Source organism: Melopsittacus undulatus, chromosome 8 (assembly GCF_012275295.1).
Source record: "Melopsittacus undulatus isolate bMelUnd1 chromosome 8, bMelUnd1.mat.Z, whole genome shotgun sequence".
Classification (NCBI taxonomy): domain Eukaryota; kingdom Metazoa; phylum Chordata; class Aves; order Psittaciformes; family Psittaculidae; genus Melopsittacus; species Melopsittacus undulatus.
In genome coordinates, this window is record NC_047534.1 from 10,596,782 (window position 1) to 10,613,841 (window position 17,060).

General features: G+C 41.2%; 1 protein-coding gene across 1 annotated transcript in view; it reads left to right on the forward strand.

Annotated features, from left to right (window-relative positions):
• ADCY9 (adenylate cyclase 9) overlaps positions 1-17,060 on the forward strand; it is an 84,255-nt gene that overhangs the window by 43,926 nt on the left and 23,269 nt on the right. The window contains exons 2-5 of the mRNA XM_005152484.3: positions 2,354-2,526; positions 7,479-7,583; positions 11,971-12,188; positions 16,947-17,049. Of these exons, the coding sequence (XP_005152541.1) occupies positions 2,354-2,526; positions 7,479-7,583; positions 11,971-12,188; positions 16,947-17,049 (599 nt within the window). The remainder of the gene's footprint in view (positions 1-2,353; positions 2,527-7,478; positions 7,584-11,970; positions 12,189-16,946; positions 17,050-17,060) is intronic.

Consider the following 17,060-nt stretch of genomic DNA (forward strand, 5'->3'; position numbering starts at 1 on the left):
CTAGGAGTAGCCCTGCTGACTTCGGATGACACATATGCTGTGATTCTTTAGGACATTGACTTCTCTTTGTCTGATGTCACATTGCAGATTCTTATTCAGTGGATGTGGTGGGGCTGGGAAGCATAAAGAGGGAATAAGAGTTTTTGATATTTCCTGTTGCCAACAGCAGCTGTCATAGCCAACATTAAACCCTGCAGCTAGAGCCTGTGGGTCAGAGTGGGTGCGAGTGTTGTGGCTGCCACTGTGGAGATGGTGGCTGGGGTTGGTGGGGAGCAGGGTTGAGGAGTTGCAGCCCACTGCAGTTTCAGGTTGGGGTAAGGGTGGATTCTGCTTTCCCAAACACGTTTTCAGTTCCCAGCATACTATAGCCTTTTCCCTTTTTTCTCTGTAAAGAGCTCAAGCTGGAGATAATTTTACTGTGTGCAACAGATTGACAAAATAATTATGCTGTGCAGCACAAGAAGACATTCAAAGTGCCTCTTCAAAGAGACAAAACCTCAAGAGATTGTGTTTGTTAAGAGAAAAAAAATAGAGGAATAATAGGAGTGGTAAAATAATCGTGTTGCTTTAAGGTAGCTGTTAAAAATAGGAATAGGAAGCTTAATGTTCCAGCTTTTACCACAGTAAACATATAATTGTAAGCTGATTGTAGTGAATTCCTTAAATGACAGCCCCCATCAATAAAAGTTTTAAAGGGCAGCCCTACATCTGGAAGCCAGCAGCAGCTCGGGGGGTTATGAAGTGACACTGCCAAATAAAATGCAAACGTGACTATAAATGATATAAAAATAAAGATTGGCTCTAGTGTAACATCTCTAGTATGCAAGCTGGTGCTCCGGGGGTTGGAGCACTACATGAGGGCACCACAGCTTTCCAAGCAGCTTCTGAACCCGAGGTTGAAATGGTCAATGTAGCTGCAGGTTTCTCTGTTGGTTGTAGACGTGGAGCTGAAATTACTACTGGAATAAACAGAGAAAATGTAAAATTGTTACTAGTACGCCTAACATTTTTATTGGAAAGGTTACAGATGAAATACTGTCTGTGTTTACATATTGTGGACAAAAAAAAATGCAAGGTTTATAGAACACGATTTTTTTGTCTGTGAAGAAGGTTGTGAGAGAATGACCTTATCATACGGAACAAAACCTGCCCTCTTCCAAGGGCTGCAACTTGACATACTCATTTCCAGCTTTCATCCCGTTCATGGAAGCAGCTGAGTGCAGTCGATGGCTGTGACAGTCACATGTCTGCTTGCAACTGGGTGACAAGTATCAGTAAAAGGGGTGAGGGGGGGTGCTGTGCAGCTGACCCAAACAGAAACCCAGCCGTCATCCCGTGAGTCTCGAGCTGCAGAAACACCCAGGACAACAGCCTCTGGTACCACAAAGGAAAAGGTGCTCTCCAGTTCTATGAGTTGATGACCTCCACACTTTCTGGAGCACTTCAGTGCCCTTCCTTGCTGGGTGGGAGTTTTCCCATACAGTGGCAGTAACATTAGTTCATTTGGATTCAGGAAGCAGTGTGATTTGGAGCTCCTTCTCAGTCTTTGTGCCTAAAAATAACCCAGAAGGTCATCACACAAAGTTACAAGGAAGTAAAATAAGTGATATTCTAAACAAAATTCAGATCTTTTCATTTTGAACAGGTTTTTGTTACAGCTCAGCTTGTTACAACATGGTATTTACCAGCCTGGCCTTTAATATCAGATCTGCTTTCCAATTATGCTTCAGTTCCTACAGCAGTTGCAGAGGGCGTGTGTGGGAGTACATGTGAGAGGGAGAGATTGATTCTGTTCTTTAAAAATGTGAAGTCTGCACTATGAAAACCCATCAGGATTTTTAGCACTTAAACGCCATTTTCTTTCTCGGTGTGCTACCAGCGTTAAGCAATCTTCACGACATCTCTGGCAAGTAGAGGAATATGTGCTGGTTTTCCAGAAGTAGAATATTAACACAGGTATCACTGAAAAACAGGCTGCGAGTCCTTTCCAGAAGTAAAGAGTTAATGCAAGAGCTCAGATTACAGCTTGGAAGCAAATACATAAGGTCATAGCTCTATTTTTCAGAAGTACATGAGTGAAAATGGAATAAAGAAAGTACGTGTAGGTCCTGGCTGTTGCTGTGTGTTAGTCCCTTGCATCTGGGACAGCAGATGTTGGGCAGTCCTAATTGCCACCATTTCACACAGAGCATCTTTATATTCCTGGTGGTCATTCCCAGGCAGTCTTTCTGTGTGCTGTATTCCCAAGCCTTGAAAGTGCTTTGACAGTTGCTGCGTTTCGTATCTGAGAAGTCCAAAGGAGAGTTATTTTTGTCTTTCTGCAGTTCTGACTGTTCATTTCTTTTTTTGGTAGGTTTGAAGACCTATCTGATCTCTGGTCAGAAGGTGAAGGAGCCCCACTGCAGCTGTTCACAAACATTGCTTCCTGGCTTGGAGTCTGGAGACGGAGCCAGGATACAGGGAACATCATCAGCCGAGAATGCCAGTGACTTGACAAAGACTCTCAAGCATGCGGAAAAACCTAAGGTGAGTTCTTGTTTCAAAGCCAAGCAGCACAGATCTCAAACTGTGCAATTGAGGGACAGATGTATATATGGATGAGGCAACCTTACAGCCTTGTTTATGCACTGTTCTGGAGATTTGCATGTGTGTGTATGTATAGGTGTATATATATACATGAAGTGACAAGAATTAGTTTGAGGGCTGAAAAAATTTTTAGCAACCCCTAAGGTAAGTATGCAGCTACTGTAACTTCTACAGTTTTCTGCTTTTGCTATCAATTGCTTCTTGCCATTCCTCTGTGTTGCAGATCGTGTACCTGTGATTTTTTTCATATGGGTATAGAACAGACATCCCTGCAAAAAGATAATGGTATTGTTTGTGTGATGGGAGAAAATGCATGAGTAGGCTATGGGATTGTGTTTTATCTGCTTGCTCTAGAAACCTATATCTGGAACTGAGAGCAATGATTTGTATGGATTCAGCTTAGAGGAATTATGACATTTTATGTTCACACCTCTCAGAAGATCTCTTGACAAGGAAATCTGTGAAACAATGTGTATTGCTTTGAAGCTTTGCTGTTACTCTCCATCTTCCAGCTCAGAACAGATTTCCCAAACAACAGATGTCTGTTCTCTATTTTTGTTTGTGCTAAGAGTTCCTAGTCCTGGGTTGCCTGAGGTGGGCACAAATGCCAGAGCCATGGGTGGTCATCTGTGGGTCACTGTCCTTAGATTTCAGTGTTTAGTCCTCAGAGGATCTCTTCAGCACCAGCCTGAGACTGAGCTGAGAGAGTTGATGGGTGTGTGTGTGTGACTTTAATGCTACTCCAGTTTTGCTGCCTTATAATGTTTGTTGTCTGGATTAGGAGAGCATAGGCAGGACACCTTTACCCTGCCTCTGTCCCTGGTTATAAGTCATGGAGTACAAACACTGGATCACAAGTGAAATCAGCTGGAAGCCTTACCTAAAGAAAAAGTGAAACGAGCTCCTTGGAGAGCAAGCTAGGACTGCAGAAAGCAGCTGTAGACATATTTATCCCTCCCCAAAATATGCACTGTGTGTGGTTTGACTGCATCCAAGTTGCTGGTGATGCTTTTCCTTCTCCCATATAAGAATATATTTGGCATCCCTCAGGCACCAGCTTTCCAGCTCTCTTCTCTTTCAATGAAGGTGTTAGCAAGTAAGACAGGAAAATACATGTCAGTGTGTATCTGCACAAATAAGATTGTCTGTGCTGCCCGGTGCATGGCCATGCAGAGGTACAGATATGACAGTAAGGATAGAAACCCCTTTATTTTAAGTAGTGAAGGAAGAATGTACCAGGTGGAGCAGTAATTACCAAGCTGCCTGTTGGTGGAGCAGGAGGGAGAGAGGAGGGATTAAGCAAAGCGGTAAAACTAAGGGTGCTGTTTGAAGAGAAAGCGGGGATGCCTGTTAATGTCAGACAGCGGAGTAAGCTCTAACTGGAGGACAATGAAACTGCAGCAAAGTACAAGATTGACCTGACTGCAGCTGGGATTTGATGAAATTTGTTATGTATTAACTTGTGGTGGTACTTGTTTAAATGATCCAAGTCCAAAATGAGATCTGTTGTTAAGGATCAGCTATGGTAAGTATTTTATAGAACATAGGGTGACTCACCCTGCAGAAGCATGGACACAGATGTCCTGCTATTCCTGAGCAGCCAGCATACAGTATGGACTTATGCTGCTGGTCACGGTGTTTTGTTTGCTGCCTAGTCCCTGATTTTCTGCTTGGGGTCTGTCTTGGCTGGGTATTAATTGCTGTTTAAATGCGAAATGACTGACTATGCAATGCAAAAGTACAAACTTCCCAGATAAATGAAGGAGAAGCTAAAAGAAGCGGCTTCAGAAGAGCATCTAGGACAAGTGCCAGCTCAGTTTCAGCCTTCTTGGATACCCTATCTACTGTTGTGCTAACACAACTGCATCAAGGTATCTGGTTTTATCATCACCACGAGCACTGCAGGCCTTGCAACTCTGAAGATAGTGTGCCTGTCTTGCCCCAAACACACTGATGCTGGAGTGAATTCTGAATGACCCCAAACTTGGCTTTCCCTGCGATCTGATAAGCATCTGTATAATGTGCCACAGGCCATGTCAGAATGCGTGTAGCATAGTGATGAAGCAATCGTGTGAATGCTGAGCGCTTACTTAAAATGTGTTCTGCGTCACAGCACAGGAGTGCAAAGTGTACTTTCTTCACACAGCATAGCTAGCTACAGGTATTCCAGATCCCACAGCATGCTTCTGAGTGGAGGTGTGCACCAGCCTTCTCTGTGCTGCGTAGTTTGTTATTGGAGTGATTGTGGACTGAGAAGCCTGGGTTAAGCTTTTAAGGAATGTTTGATATGTCAGCCAGGCTGAAGCAGGTCTTACAGTGGTAAATAAATAAATAAAAATGTATATTACAAAATTTCCACAAAGATCAACTGTGCAATTTAATCACAGATTTTGTATGATTTTTGTTAAAAGGAGTAGGTTTTGTTTTTGCAGTTCCATGGTTTGGTTTTTTGTTCGGTTTTGGAGGGTTTTTTTTAAGCCTGCAGCTTGCTGGTAGGGTCTGGAGATAATAATTTGCAAAAGAATCATGACTTACATGCCAAGTGTTTTAAATACAAAGCTGTAAACAGTGTCAGTGTAGGAGGAGCTGACTCCAGCTCTGCAAAAGGAGGGGCAAAAATGCAGGCAAGTTGAAATATTTTTGTTTTAAATGGTATAAGGGGCCATATTGAATGCAAAGGATGACTTTCACATTTTGGGCTTGAACGGATATTCTAGCTGATAAGAACTGTTAAGGAAAGTCAGGAAGGAGAATGCAACAGTAATTGATCCATGAAAGGAACTGTATTTCCTCCTCCAGTGTATCTGTAGTTCATTTAATTGCAAACCTTATTGCAGTATGGATATGAATAAAGTCATGTACATAATTCAAATGGTGACGATAGAGGCTAAAAACTACAAGCAAATCTATAATAGCAACTTATTTTTTTTAATGAAAACACTGCATCATGTTTAAGTGGTTTTGGTATCTGTTAATTTTCCCTATCATATTTTATGAAATCCCTTACTTGACAGGGATCTTACTTGACAGTGTCTTAATCATCTCTTGGTATGAAAACAGAAAGTACTTTTGCTTGTCTTAATGTTTGCTGAAAGTGCATTAATGTATTATTCATCATGATGAGGTCACATACACACTGAGTTTGTGTGAATGTCTATAACAGTGGATGAAGTTAATGATGTTGACTTGAACACATGAGGTAAGTCAGATGGACTTCCACATTTTCCCAAGAGGCTGGGCTTCTTTTCCGAGGTTTTTGTCCTCTGGATTAGCTCCAGAAGCTAAGCATTTGAGGTGGTCTTGCTGATTTATTAGCAAGTTCAAACAGGGAGTATTTATTTTTTTGTTAAGGGGTTTTGGGTTTTGTTACCACTAACTGACTTTTGCCATGGATACATCTACTAACTAACACTGTAGGAGCACAGAAGGCTCATTAGCCCATTGTCATATTGCTTTCCACAAAGTGCCCAATGCGTTCATCATGTTTAGTCCTAAATTATTTTTAAACAAAAACATTTGAGAACCAGCTTCATTGTTTCCCCAAGTGTGCTGGTGTTTGTTCTGACTGTACAAGTTCAGAACATGGTATAAGTTGCTTATCTGATGCCAAATTAAGAAACTCGTAATATCAGTGCCCTGGACTGGGCCATACCCATGAAGAATAGCAGATAGGATGATCTGCTGGCTGCTAAGGAGGCTCAGCTTTTGTGAAAGCCTTTGAGAAGCATTGTTAAGTGATTAGGTGGATTGGCAGCCACAGGAAGAGTGGGCTGGGAGAAATGCTGTAACATCCTGAGAATTAAACAACCTGCATTACTCTGTTTCAGGTGTGACACCAGAAAATGATAAGGGTGAAAAGTCAGTTTTGACAAGACTTAGATGCTGGTCTCTGAAACTGGGAGTGAACCTGAAGACAGAAGTTGTTGTGGTTTTGGATCAGGAGAATAAGACAACAGAGGCTAGAACAAGCCCCTCCTGACTTCAAAATAAACATAAAATGAACAAAGGGTGTTGAGTTTGTGAGAAAAGGCTCAAGTTCCTTGTTGGGAAATTTATTAAAATGTTCAGTGGATCACCTACCACCATTTAGTGGGCCAAATTCAGTATGTCGTTCCCCATTACTGGTGTCTCTCTACCCATGGAGAAAAGGGTGAAGAACTTGCAAGATAAAGACAGGGGGTGAATTCCCCATAAGATCATTGTATTTTAACTGTAAAGGGTTAGGTTGTTGTAAAAGCCGAAGCGTGACGTTTTAGGTTGCTTCCAAAATGTACAACCTGCAACTGTTACAGGTCCTGATGGCTTTGTGTTCCTTGTTTCTTGTGACATCTGCTGGGTGTTAGGGTTCAGCAGGGTATAAGAGCCTGAGCTCCACTCTACTGTCTTAGAGTGCTGTATGAAAAAGTATTTCCCTTTATTAGTTTCAGATTTGTTGCTTTCCATTTTGCTGTACTGTTATTCATAACGCATCATGGTGTTTCGTGCTTTTATTTGAATTTTGCTGCATACTGTGCTAAGTCTTCACTCATAATGATGTTCAGATCCTTTTGCAGGCAGATTTGAAACAGAAAAGTAGACTTCTCTTACTACAGAGTATTTTATTCTTCTTGGGGAGGTCCTTTGCTAGTAGGCAGTGATTACAGTGTATCTGTGATCTTACACTAGTAAACTTCCCCTGCATTAGATTTACTTTCAGTAAACAGAAAATCTGTGATTTATTTTTGAAGTGGTGCATTCTGTTCCAGTTAAATTTTGCTCCCTGCTGCCCATTCTGTAGCTTTGTTTATCTTTTAACCATGCTGCAAGTATACAAGTGGACTAAATTACAAATTTCATAATACTTATGAGGACATCAGAATATTTGTGGCTAAAATTTTTTTGTCTCCTTGCAGCCTTGCCCTTCATGTAGTACCACCCTTACTCCCCACTGTGATGTCAGCATAGAGGAAGGAGCTATCCAAAATGGTTGTCAGGATGAGCATAAAAACAGTACAAAGGTAATTTAAGTATTTGTCACTTCCCTTATTTCCCTTTATTTCTCTGCTTCAGTTAGCTTTCTCTTTTTTGTATTGCTGTTTCTTTATTCAAGCTCTTAAGCAGCAGAACTGATTTTGGTTTTGAGCAGATATTCTAAAATTTAGTCGAGCTCTCCCCCAAATTTTCAAAATTATTAGTAGTTTTATGACCCCAGTTTGATACTGAGAAGAACCTAAAATTGAACTCTTTAAATTATGCTGAGAATAGCCAAAGCAAGTGGGACAAACAGTCCCACTGTGCTCTCCATCCCTTACACCCGTTGGCTATGTGTCATCTAGCCGCAAGTTACATGTGTCTTGCCAGTGTCTTCTGTGTTGTAGCTCTAAGACAAGCCATTCGTGTTCATGTGCCCAGCTGAAATTCATGGCCTTAAAGTTATTTCACGTACTTTTTCTGAGCAACAAATGCAGTGTCTCACATATTCAGCATGCTACTGCCCAGATTCCTTTCCTTGCCTGTTGCTTTGATGTTATTGCAGAAGTCACCTGCTTCTTTAGAGTACCAGACATTGCTGGTTCATCATCTTGTTTGTGGGCTTTGTAACCTCTCTGCTCTACCTGTCTTCTCTCATTCCTTCCTAAATATTAAGCTCCTGCCTAATGCAGATTGGATAGCAGTGTTCATCACCTGATTGTTATATTTTCAAATAGGTTTAATGCTTTCTCTCACTGGGAATAATCGCGTTATAAACACACTCAGAGATATGCATCTTATTCTTCACATCTGTCTTTACAGCTCTTCTTGCACTTAGAGCTAATTGAAAACCTTGCCAGCACTTATTCTACTAATGAGCTACTACATTAATTTGTGTTTGTCCCTCTACTCTGTCTGTATTTGGCCTGTTGTCTCTTACACTGAAATTGTAAGCTCAAAAGCAGGGACTGCCTTACTGGGCTGAAAAGGTATGTAACGCAGTAGACCATGTTCTGTGCCAGAGTTCCTAGGAAACAGCCTGAGAAAAAATAAAATTATAATCCCTTCATCTCTGAGAGAAATATTGCAGAGTGGCCAGCAGGTACTGGTCTCAAAACAGCATGAGATCTTTAAGACAGAAAACATCGTGGGAGATCTGCCCAGGCTGCCAAGATGATATGCATGAGATGCTTCTTCCCCAGGCTGTCTCTGCCCACATGCCAGGGAACTCCAGGAAGCGACTGCAAACAGAGCTTTTCCTGAGGTACCAATGTCATGTGCTGTCTTCATCAGAATTATCCTTTAAGATTCTTCCTACTACAGGTGTATTAGTTTCATGTGTGTTAATGAGCAAGTCATCTAACCTTGCTTAGAAGAGGTCTGCACAGTGCTGAATAAAATGTCTGTCATTTCACTGGAAGAAGCACAAAGTAGAGGCCAAGTCACACGTGTCCTTCTTTGATTTGGTTGTTACTGCTAAGGCAAAAATTGTAGCAGTTAGGTGGCTGTTCGGTAAGTCTGGGATGCCTGTTAGCTGAAAGCTTAAAGAGCAGCTATGTGCACAAAGGTGCCGTGGCATTTGATTTCCAAATCTTTGCAGTCTCAGCTTTCTTGAGAAGAGCCACAAGCTCCCTCTACCTATCTCTGGAGTCTGTTCCCTTCCCATGCCCTGGTACTGCGCCTGGCCCTGTAGCGTTCATGTCCTCCATCTTAGGAAACATTAGTGCTGTTAGCCATGTCCTTGGACTTCCATGGGTCCCAACAGCCTCTGGAGCTTCTTCTTGATGAGAAGGAACTGTCACATGGCGCATCAAACCTCTGAGTGCTCAAAAACACCTACACGGGCTGTTGCCATCAGAAACCACAGTAACATTGGAGCTAACAACATTTAATAAATAGGGATTTTCTCCTGACACGCAAGCATTTTCACACTCTAATCCTCTCCTGTTAAGATTAACAGAGTGGAGACAGCACAGGAAAACCTTGAGCTGACTGAAGGGAAGAATTTTCTTAGGGATTTGAGCCTTTGCCAAGGAGCTAAAGAGAAAAGGCCAAGAGAAGTCCATGCTGACCTTCTCTGAAAGAGCAGGAATTTTCATTGTGTTTTTCAGATGAACTTGAGTAACAGGAAAAGCAAACAGTGCATGGAGCCCTTGTCTTTTATTTGAGCTGTTCATAGCAAAAATGCTGCACTCTTAGTTACTGCTTTTCAAGTAATGACAACTGCTGCAAGGGTGAGGAAAAGGAGAAAGATTCTTCACCAGGAGAAAAATCTAAGGTGATAACTATGACATTCATCTTTTTTTTAGGCCTCAAGTTCTGGGAAGTGCTCTGAGCAAATATAATCCTTAGCATGAATTAAAAAGAACTCCCACCAAACAATGAAAACCTTTAATTTCTAGCAACTTTTTTGACATTTCTCTTTGGTTTGCCTTTGTTAGTACTTCTCATCTAAAACCAGAGTTTACCCTGGCACTGCAACATGTCTTGTTCTCCATAGCGTTGTTCCCTCTGGATAGGCTGGATAACGTGTTACAGTTGCAGGAAGACTTTCTCTGAAGATGCTGAACGTTTTCTTTAAGAAAAGCAACTGGTGACCTTTTATAGGAGAAGTTCTTGTGTTTCTGGCTTGGCAGGGGAGTCCTCTTCTGTCATACGCAAGTGTCTCTCCAGTCTTGGGACTTGTTTTTGGTCTGCTTTTGCTGAGATATGTGTTGCTGAAATCACCTTTCTCTTCTGATGATTATGGTCTTCAGCAAAACATTGGCAGCACACCAAGGTAACTACTGAATTTCCTGTTCTACTTTGTCATCTGCTGCCACTCTGCTGGGAACACCTGCAAGCTGCCAAAACAACTGTTGTGAGTGGTAGAAGGGACTAGACTGGGAATCCTTTCATCGCCTGGCTCCCAGCAAACGGCTCTAGGAACTCACAGCTCCATCAGGGCGGCCTGCAGGGTGGGGATCCTGCATCCCTCCTGGGCAGGAGGAAGGGGAAGCATAGCCCACCTCCCTCCTGCTTTTCCTGTAGCCCCAGGGAACCATTCCAACACACCTTGTTATGACTTTAGCCCTCAAGGTCTTGGCAAGTTATTGCTAAGTCAAAAAAGGAGCCAAGCCTGAGTGCCTTCTGACTTCCCTTCACAAAGTGACATTCTGCTGCTCCATTAGTCATCTCTCTGTGTCTTCAGCTTTTGTTATACCTCTCTATATTCATATTCCTTGTTTGGTGGAGAGAGACTTTTTACAGGGGTGTGTAGTGGTAGGACAAGGCAAAATGGCTTTAAACTCGAAGAGGGGAGATGTAGATTGGATACTAGGAAGAAATTTTTCCCTGTGAGAGTGGTGAGGCACTGGCACAGGTTGCCCAGAGAAGCTGTGGCTGCCCCATCCCTGGCAGTGTTCAAGGCCGGGTTCGATGGGACTTTGAGTGACCTGGTCTAGTGGAAGGTATCCCTGCCCATGTCAGGGGATTGAAACTAGATGATCTTTAAGGTCTATTCCAACCCAGACCATTTTGTGATCCTATGATAGATAATACAAATAGGTTGAATTAGTTCTGCATGAGCAGCCAGAAACCAGGTATTTCTTAACTTTAACTAAGTTGATTTTACAATCTAAGTAACATGTTTCAGTGCATAGTTGGGGTGGTGAATTATATTTATGGTATTTATGGTCACTGTGGTGGCATCCAAGAATACTCTTCTGGAGGAGCTTGTCACTGTTGTGCTGACTGCTGTACAGGCAGGAATGAAGAAGCTTCTGTCATGAGTAGGTTTCAGGATGAGGATAAATGATACATGATAAATGGTAAGATGGTGGGGGAGATGAACATTCAAATATGCCAAGTTTGATACACGTTTGCATTTGTCACAATTTAAAAATGCAGCATTAATTAATGCAAAGGCAAAAGAAAGCCAGAAAGAAGTAGTATATTTTAGTGAAGAAAACATGGTTTCATTTGCAGGAAGCTCTGTCTGAGAAAGCAGCAGGGCTGTAGTGGTCAGTGGAAGCAAGGGCTGACAGAATAAGTTGTCTCATGACTTATGGAAATGTCTCATGTCATGTGGAAAGACAACACAGTCTAAGTAGGATTTTAAAAAGCTTTTTAGAAGCATCTTGACTCCTAAGATCAGAGAAAGAAGTTGGGGCTTGTGGGTGGTCTTCATTGCGTGTGTGAAAATGTGCTTTGTTTTCTGCTTCTTGGAACCTTGGTTCCTAGGTTCCAAAGAGAGGCAAAAAGATGCTGCCTAAATCAGCATGCCTTACAGAAGATGTGAACACCTTCAAGGCAGGTAGGGTTAGGTCTTTGACATGATCAGGTAGAAGCTCAGTGTGCTTAGGGAAGAACCTCTTTCAACTTTTGCTCCATAAAATCTCTTCTACTTTCTCAGCCACTAATGTTCCCTGTTGTATTTTGCTTTCTGTCATTCAGGGTCCAGGAGGACACAGTCCAAAGACTCAAAATGGACTTTTGAGTCCTCCACAGGAAGAAAAGCTCAGCAATAGTCAAACCTCGCTTTATGAAATGTTGCAGGAGAAAGGAAGATGGGGCGGAGTGAGTCTGGATCAGTCAGCTCTTCTTCCTTTGAGGTTCAAAAACATCAGAGAGAAAACAGATGCTCACTTTGTGGATGTGATTAAAGAAGACAGGTAAGGAAATTAGAGCTGTACAGTATAAAATTGTGTAAAGGTGAGAGGTCAGTAACAGGGGTCCCATATCTTTAATCTTTATTTGTGTGCTTTTTGCCTAATGTCAGTAATTATTGTTAACATATGTCATATGTTTTCTGATCCTTAGTCTGTATTCTGCTTAAACTACAATAGGAACTTGATGTCAGAAACATTCTGTTCAGGAATACATTTCATCATTTGTGTGGTCAATGGGCATTCTTCAGTCAAGTATTCAAAAAGGAAAAATACTCTTTAAACGACTTGTCATGAAGTTGAATTCTTACCTCTACATTCAGAAGTCCTCTTATTGCACAGAAGTGTTTACCTTTCCCTGCATTTTAAAGTGTAAAATAAAATCTGAACCACAAAACCTCACATTTTTGTATAGCAAAAGAGCAACATCTGGTAGCATTGTGTGACTAATACCTGGAAATCATATTGGACTTGGAAGCATAATTAATAGCAGTGAATTCTCCTGCACCTACTACATACCTACATAATATTGTGAAGTTCTTCTTTCATTCTTCTGTAAAGAGCTTCTCTCTCTGTTTCAAACAAAAGCCTTATTTAGGGCACAGGAAAATATGTTCTTCAGAATTCATTAGTGTGTGACTTCTATACTTGCACAACCATATCTCTATTACTATGGCAGTGATTTGACTGAAGCAACTAAACAGATAACTTGAGTTTATTCTTATTTATGGTTATTCTAATTTTTTGCTTCACTGTTCCACCCAGATTAAGGGTATTTTAGTTAAATATCCTTGAAACAGGATGCTTGTTCAGATTCCACGCTGCTTGGAACCAGGGACACTGTTGTTTTAGCTGAAAAACTCATTAAAGCAAGGAGAAGTGAGAGGGAGAGATACCAGTCTCTTTCTGGTCTTTTCTCTAGATTTCTTCAGATTACATTTCTCCTATGGCCAACTTCAGGTAAAATTTAGTGTCTGTCTCATTTCCTCATCCCTTGACCCAGTGCATGGTCTGTCATTAGTAACTGAGAATAGGTGTTTAGCTGATATTTTCAAATATCAGAAGAGATACAGACTGAGAAAGTCCAAATATCAGTAGAAATCAGCAAGAACAAATTGGATTTTGTTTAAAATGTAACTAGCATGCTGCAAATTTTAAGTTATAGAAGTAGCTGAATTTATGCAGTTGCTCTGCTGAAGGTATTTAGCTCAGTCCTTTGTGATCCTGGTGCTTTCCTCTTCCATTTACAACATTGATGATTTTTCTGATTTGGAAAAAGGAAAAAGTAGGACCATGTGTGACATCAGTCAAAGCCTGGCTTTTTTTTTGGTCTCAATTAAATATCATCATTACCATATTAAGTGGGCCATTTCTTGTTGCCAGGGAAACTTCTCTGCTGAGTTTGGTTCATGTAAACATAACTTTCCAAAAATAAGCTTCTGATTAATTAGGTCTATGCAAAATGCTGTAAGTCTACCATTTTACATTAATCCTTCTTAACGTTTCTTGATGTGATGTAATAAGTCATTTTAAAAACATTCTTGATCTCCTACAGTAAAAATTGCTAGTCTTGACTAAGTTAGTATCCATGAGGATGTTTGAATGGGAAATTGGAGTTGTCTCAGAGAGGGGTGGTGAAGTCCAAATTTCCCCATGGTCATTGTAAGTGAAACCCTGTTCACAAGAATAATACTGGAGTTCTGATGCTTTGGTTTTAGTTACTACACACTCAACAGCAGTGAAGGGTGAGCTTCCTCTGGCACTGTGCAGTGATGTGCACATGTGGTGCACAATGCTGGTGTTCTGGTCAGTGATATAAATGCCTATTAACAGAAAGTACCTAACCCAGATACAGTGATAAGGTGCATAAATTAGCCACACCAGCTTCCTGTACATCTGGGAAGAATTAAACACATCCTAAGGAGGATCTGGGGCCCGTGAACTGTGTTAGGAAGCTGCCTAGGGCTGGCTAAGAGGAAATGCTGGACACTGGTGATATTTTTCATTTCCCAGCCTCTTTTTAGAGTTTAGGTGTGTGGCTGAGAGTTTCACAAGCAGCCACTGGTCTCTGCATGCTGAGATGTCATGAGATGCTTGTGACAGATACCTCAGCACAGTTCCAGCTGTCTTTAAAAACAATAATAATAAAGGCGGTGTTAGCGCATCATGTTCACATCGTTGCATTACACAAGATTCCTTTTCATAGAAGTTACCAGTTTGCACCTTCTTACATCTTGATTATAAGTATTTGTCAGACAGCATATTTTTTTGAGTCTGGCTTTACTAAAACCACTGTGAAAATATGAAGCTTTGTTCATGTTAATCTGCATGTTACTGTGCATTTTGAAAGAAAACTATGATGTAAGAGAGCAAAATGTTTAAACTAATTTCATTAGGGATACCCTCAGAGGATTTTCACTTTTTAGATTTTTATTTCCAAGAAAAATGACATATTCCTTAGGTTATAAACCTTTAGAAGAAATACAAGAAACAAATACTCATACATAATCAGGACAGTACTTACAGATGTGATCTCTGTAGACTTACAGAGCAGAAATACCAAGCTCTCCCAGAAGCTGGGTTCTCTGCAGCCCATCATCCCCTGCTTGGGTCAATTTCCTGTTTAAATACTTTAAAAATCTGTTTGTTTCTTTCATCTCCCACTTCCCAGTCTTACTTGATTGAGGGAAAACAGAAATCACTTGTGCTGGGGAGGCACAGCGCCTCCTGGGAAGCAGATTATGTTTAGTCTGTTTAGTCAACTAAACTGGGATCTTCCTCTTTGGAAGAGATGACAATGGACAGGGAGCGGGTCTGGCATAGTTTGGTTGGATGACATCAGAAATGCTGCATTTGCCCTGGTTTCATCGTGTTATATGTTCTGTTTCATGCTGCACTGACAAATGGGATTGTTCTTCCTACATCCTTTAACCATTGCAGCTCCAGCACAGCATCACCATTCTCATCATGAGCTCCTCTGGAGGAAGAAAGTGAATTCAACAGTATTACAAGAGAGATGAGGAGAGGAAAGGAAAGGGGAAAAGCTTGCAAAATTCATATTATAAGATGAACTTAGAAATATCTAAGAGAGATGAGGGAGGGAGGGAAGACAAGGAAGAATGAAAGAGGGAAAAAGGACTCAAGTGAATGTGTCCTGTCATCCCTCCACAGTATCCTGATGGTTTTCGTATTTTTAATATTCTAGCCAAGGCCAGAATGCTTCAAGGTTATAAAGTGTCTGCCATAATCATGGTTGAAGTCTTCTGTCTTATCAAGCTTCAGTCTAGGAATGTGTGGTTCGTTGGTCTTGCATCTCAAGGAAGAAAATACTTCCCACATGACATCCTGTGCTGGGAGCTTGTACTTCCAAAAAAACCTCTTAGCCAAGTGTTCATGAAAAATAAAAAGAGAAGAAAACAAAACCACCCCCTGAGAAAAAACAATTCAGGCACAGGTTAGCTCTGTGGGATATTTCAGTTTCTTCATCTGCTTAGGATTTGATCTTGTGTGTATCTCTGGGTTTTGCTTAGAGAGATCAACTTGAAAATAGCCCACTCTGTTGCTCCAGTGCTAGAATTTTCAAGGTGGAAAAAGCACTTGGAAAGAAGCTGTTTCTACAGCTATTTCAAAACCAGCTAGTTTAATGTAAATAACAAGTGCTTGAGAATTAAAAGAGTTTCATACCAAGAGACAGTGTTTGGAAGTCTCAGATGAGGGTGGCACAGAAGAGAGTGTGATGGGCAGTCCCAGCAATAAAGTCGTGTAAGAGACATGACCTTACCCTGTGACTGTCAGGCACAAAGCACTCTGTGCACTGTAAGTTGAATCTTTTCAGCTCTTTAACACCTACTGGAGAAAGAAAAGGTTTGCACACCAAGTGTTGTAGGTGTCATTAGAAAACTTCTTTCAGAAACCTCTGACAACTGATATAAAACTCAAAAATGTTCCACTTCCGCTGCAGAGGATGAGGAATAGAAACAACTTTTAATGATTGAGGTCTCTTTTATGACTTTTTTCTGCACCTGACACTGGAAGAGAAGGTGAAGGAGTGCATAAACACCCGCTGGTAGATGCTGCCTCCTGCTTCGTTAGTCCTAGTGAGCTGGCTTCATTATTTGTCAGTGCCTTTGTTGATGATTCTGGTGATTTCAAGTCTTCTTTTTCAGAACTACATTTAAGCTACCCATCTCCTCAGATTCCGTTTCTCCACGGCTCAGATCATTAACACTGGGAATGTTCCCAGTTGAGTTACTGAGTTACTTTAATGTATTTGAAATAACAAAAAGGTGCTGATTTCTAAAATGGACAATGTGTTTCATTGGGTTTTTTGTTCCCCTGACAGTTTGTTACCTTTGTCATCCTTGGCTTGCTTTGAACAACAGAATTCCACCCAAGACACAAATACCCCACAGCCACACATCTCCTGAGGCTGTGCCTCTGTAGCAGCAATTAACCTTTGTTACTTTCTGGCTTATTTACAATTAGCTGTAGTCATCTGGGGTTACAGCTGTTAAGTTTCTGGAGGGACTTGTTAATCTCTTTCTGAAAGTATGAAAATTTGCTCTGTTATTTTTTATGTAACGTATTTCCTTTGACTGAACAGCGGTGTGGGTAAGTGGGTATCTCAGTGACCGAGAGCAAAGAAAACCTGCAGGAACTTCAAAGCCAAGTACCAGTTTCCCTAGAAATAGAAACCATGGAAGGAGGGGCTCTCAAAGAGTAATAGCTGAAATAACTGATGCTGATACCATCTTTTCTCTCTAGCCTCATGAAAGACTATTTCTTTAAACCACCAATTAACAAGCTGAGCCTGAACTTCTTGGATAAGGATTTGGAGATGGCCTACAGAACGAGCTATCAGGAAGAGGTATGTTTCAG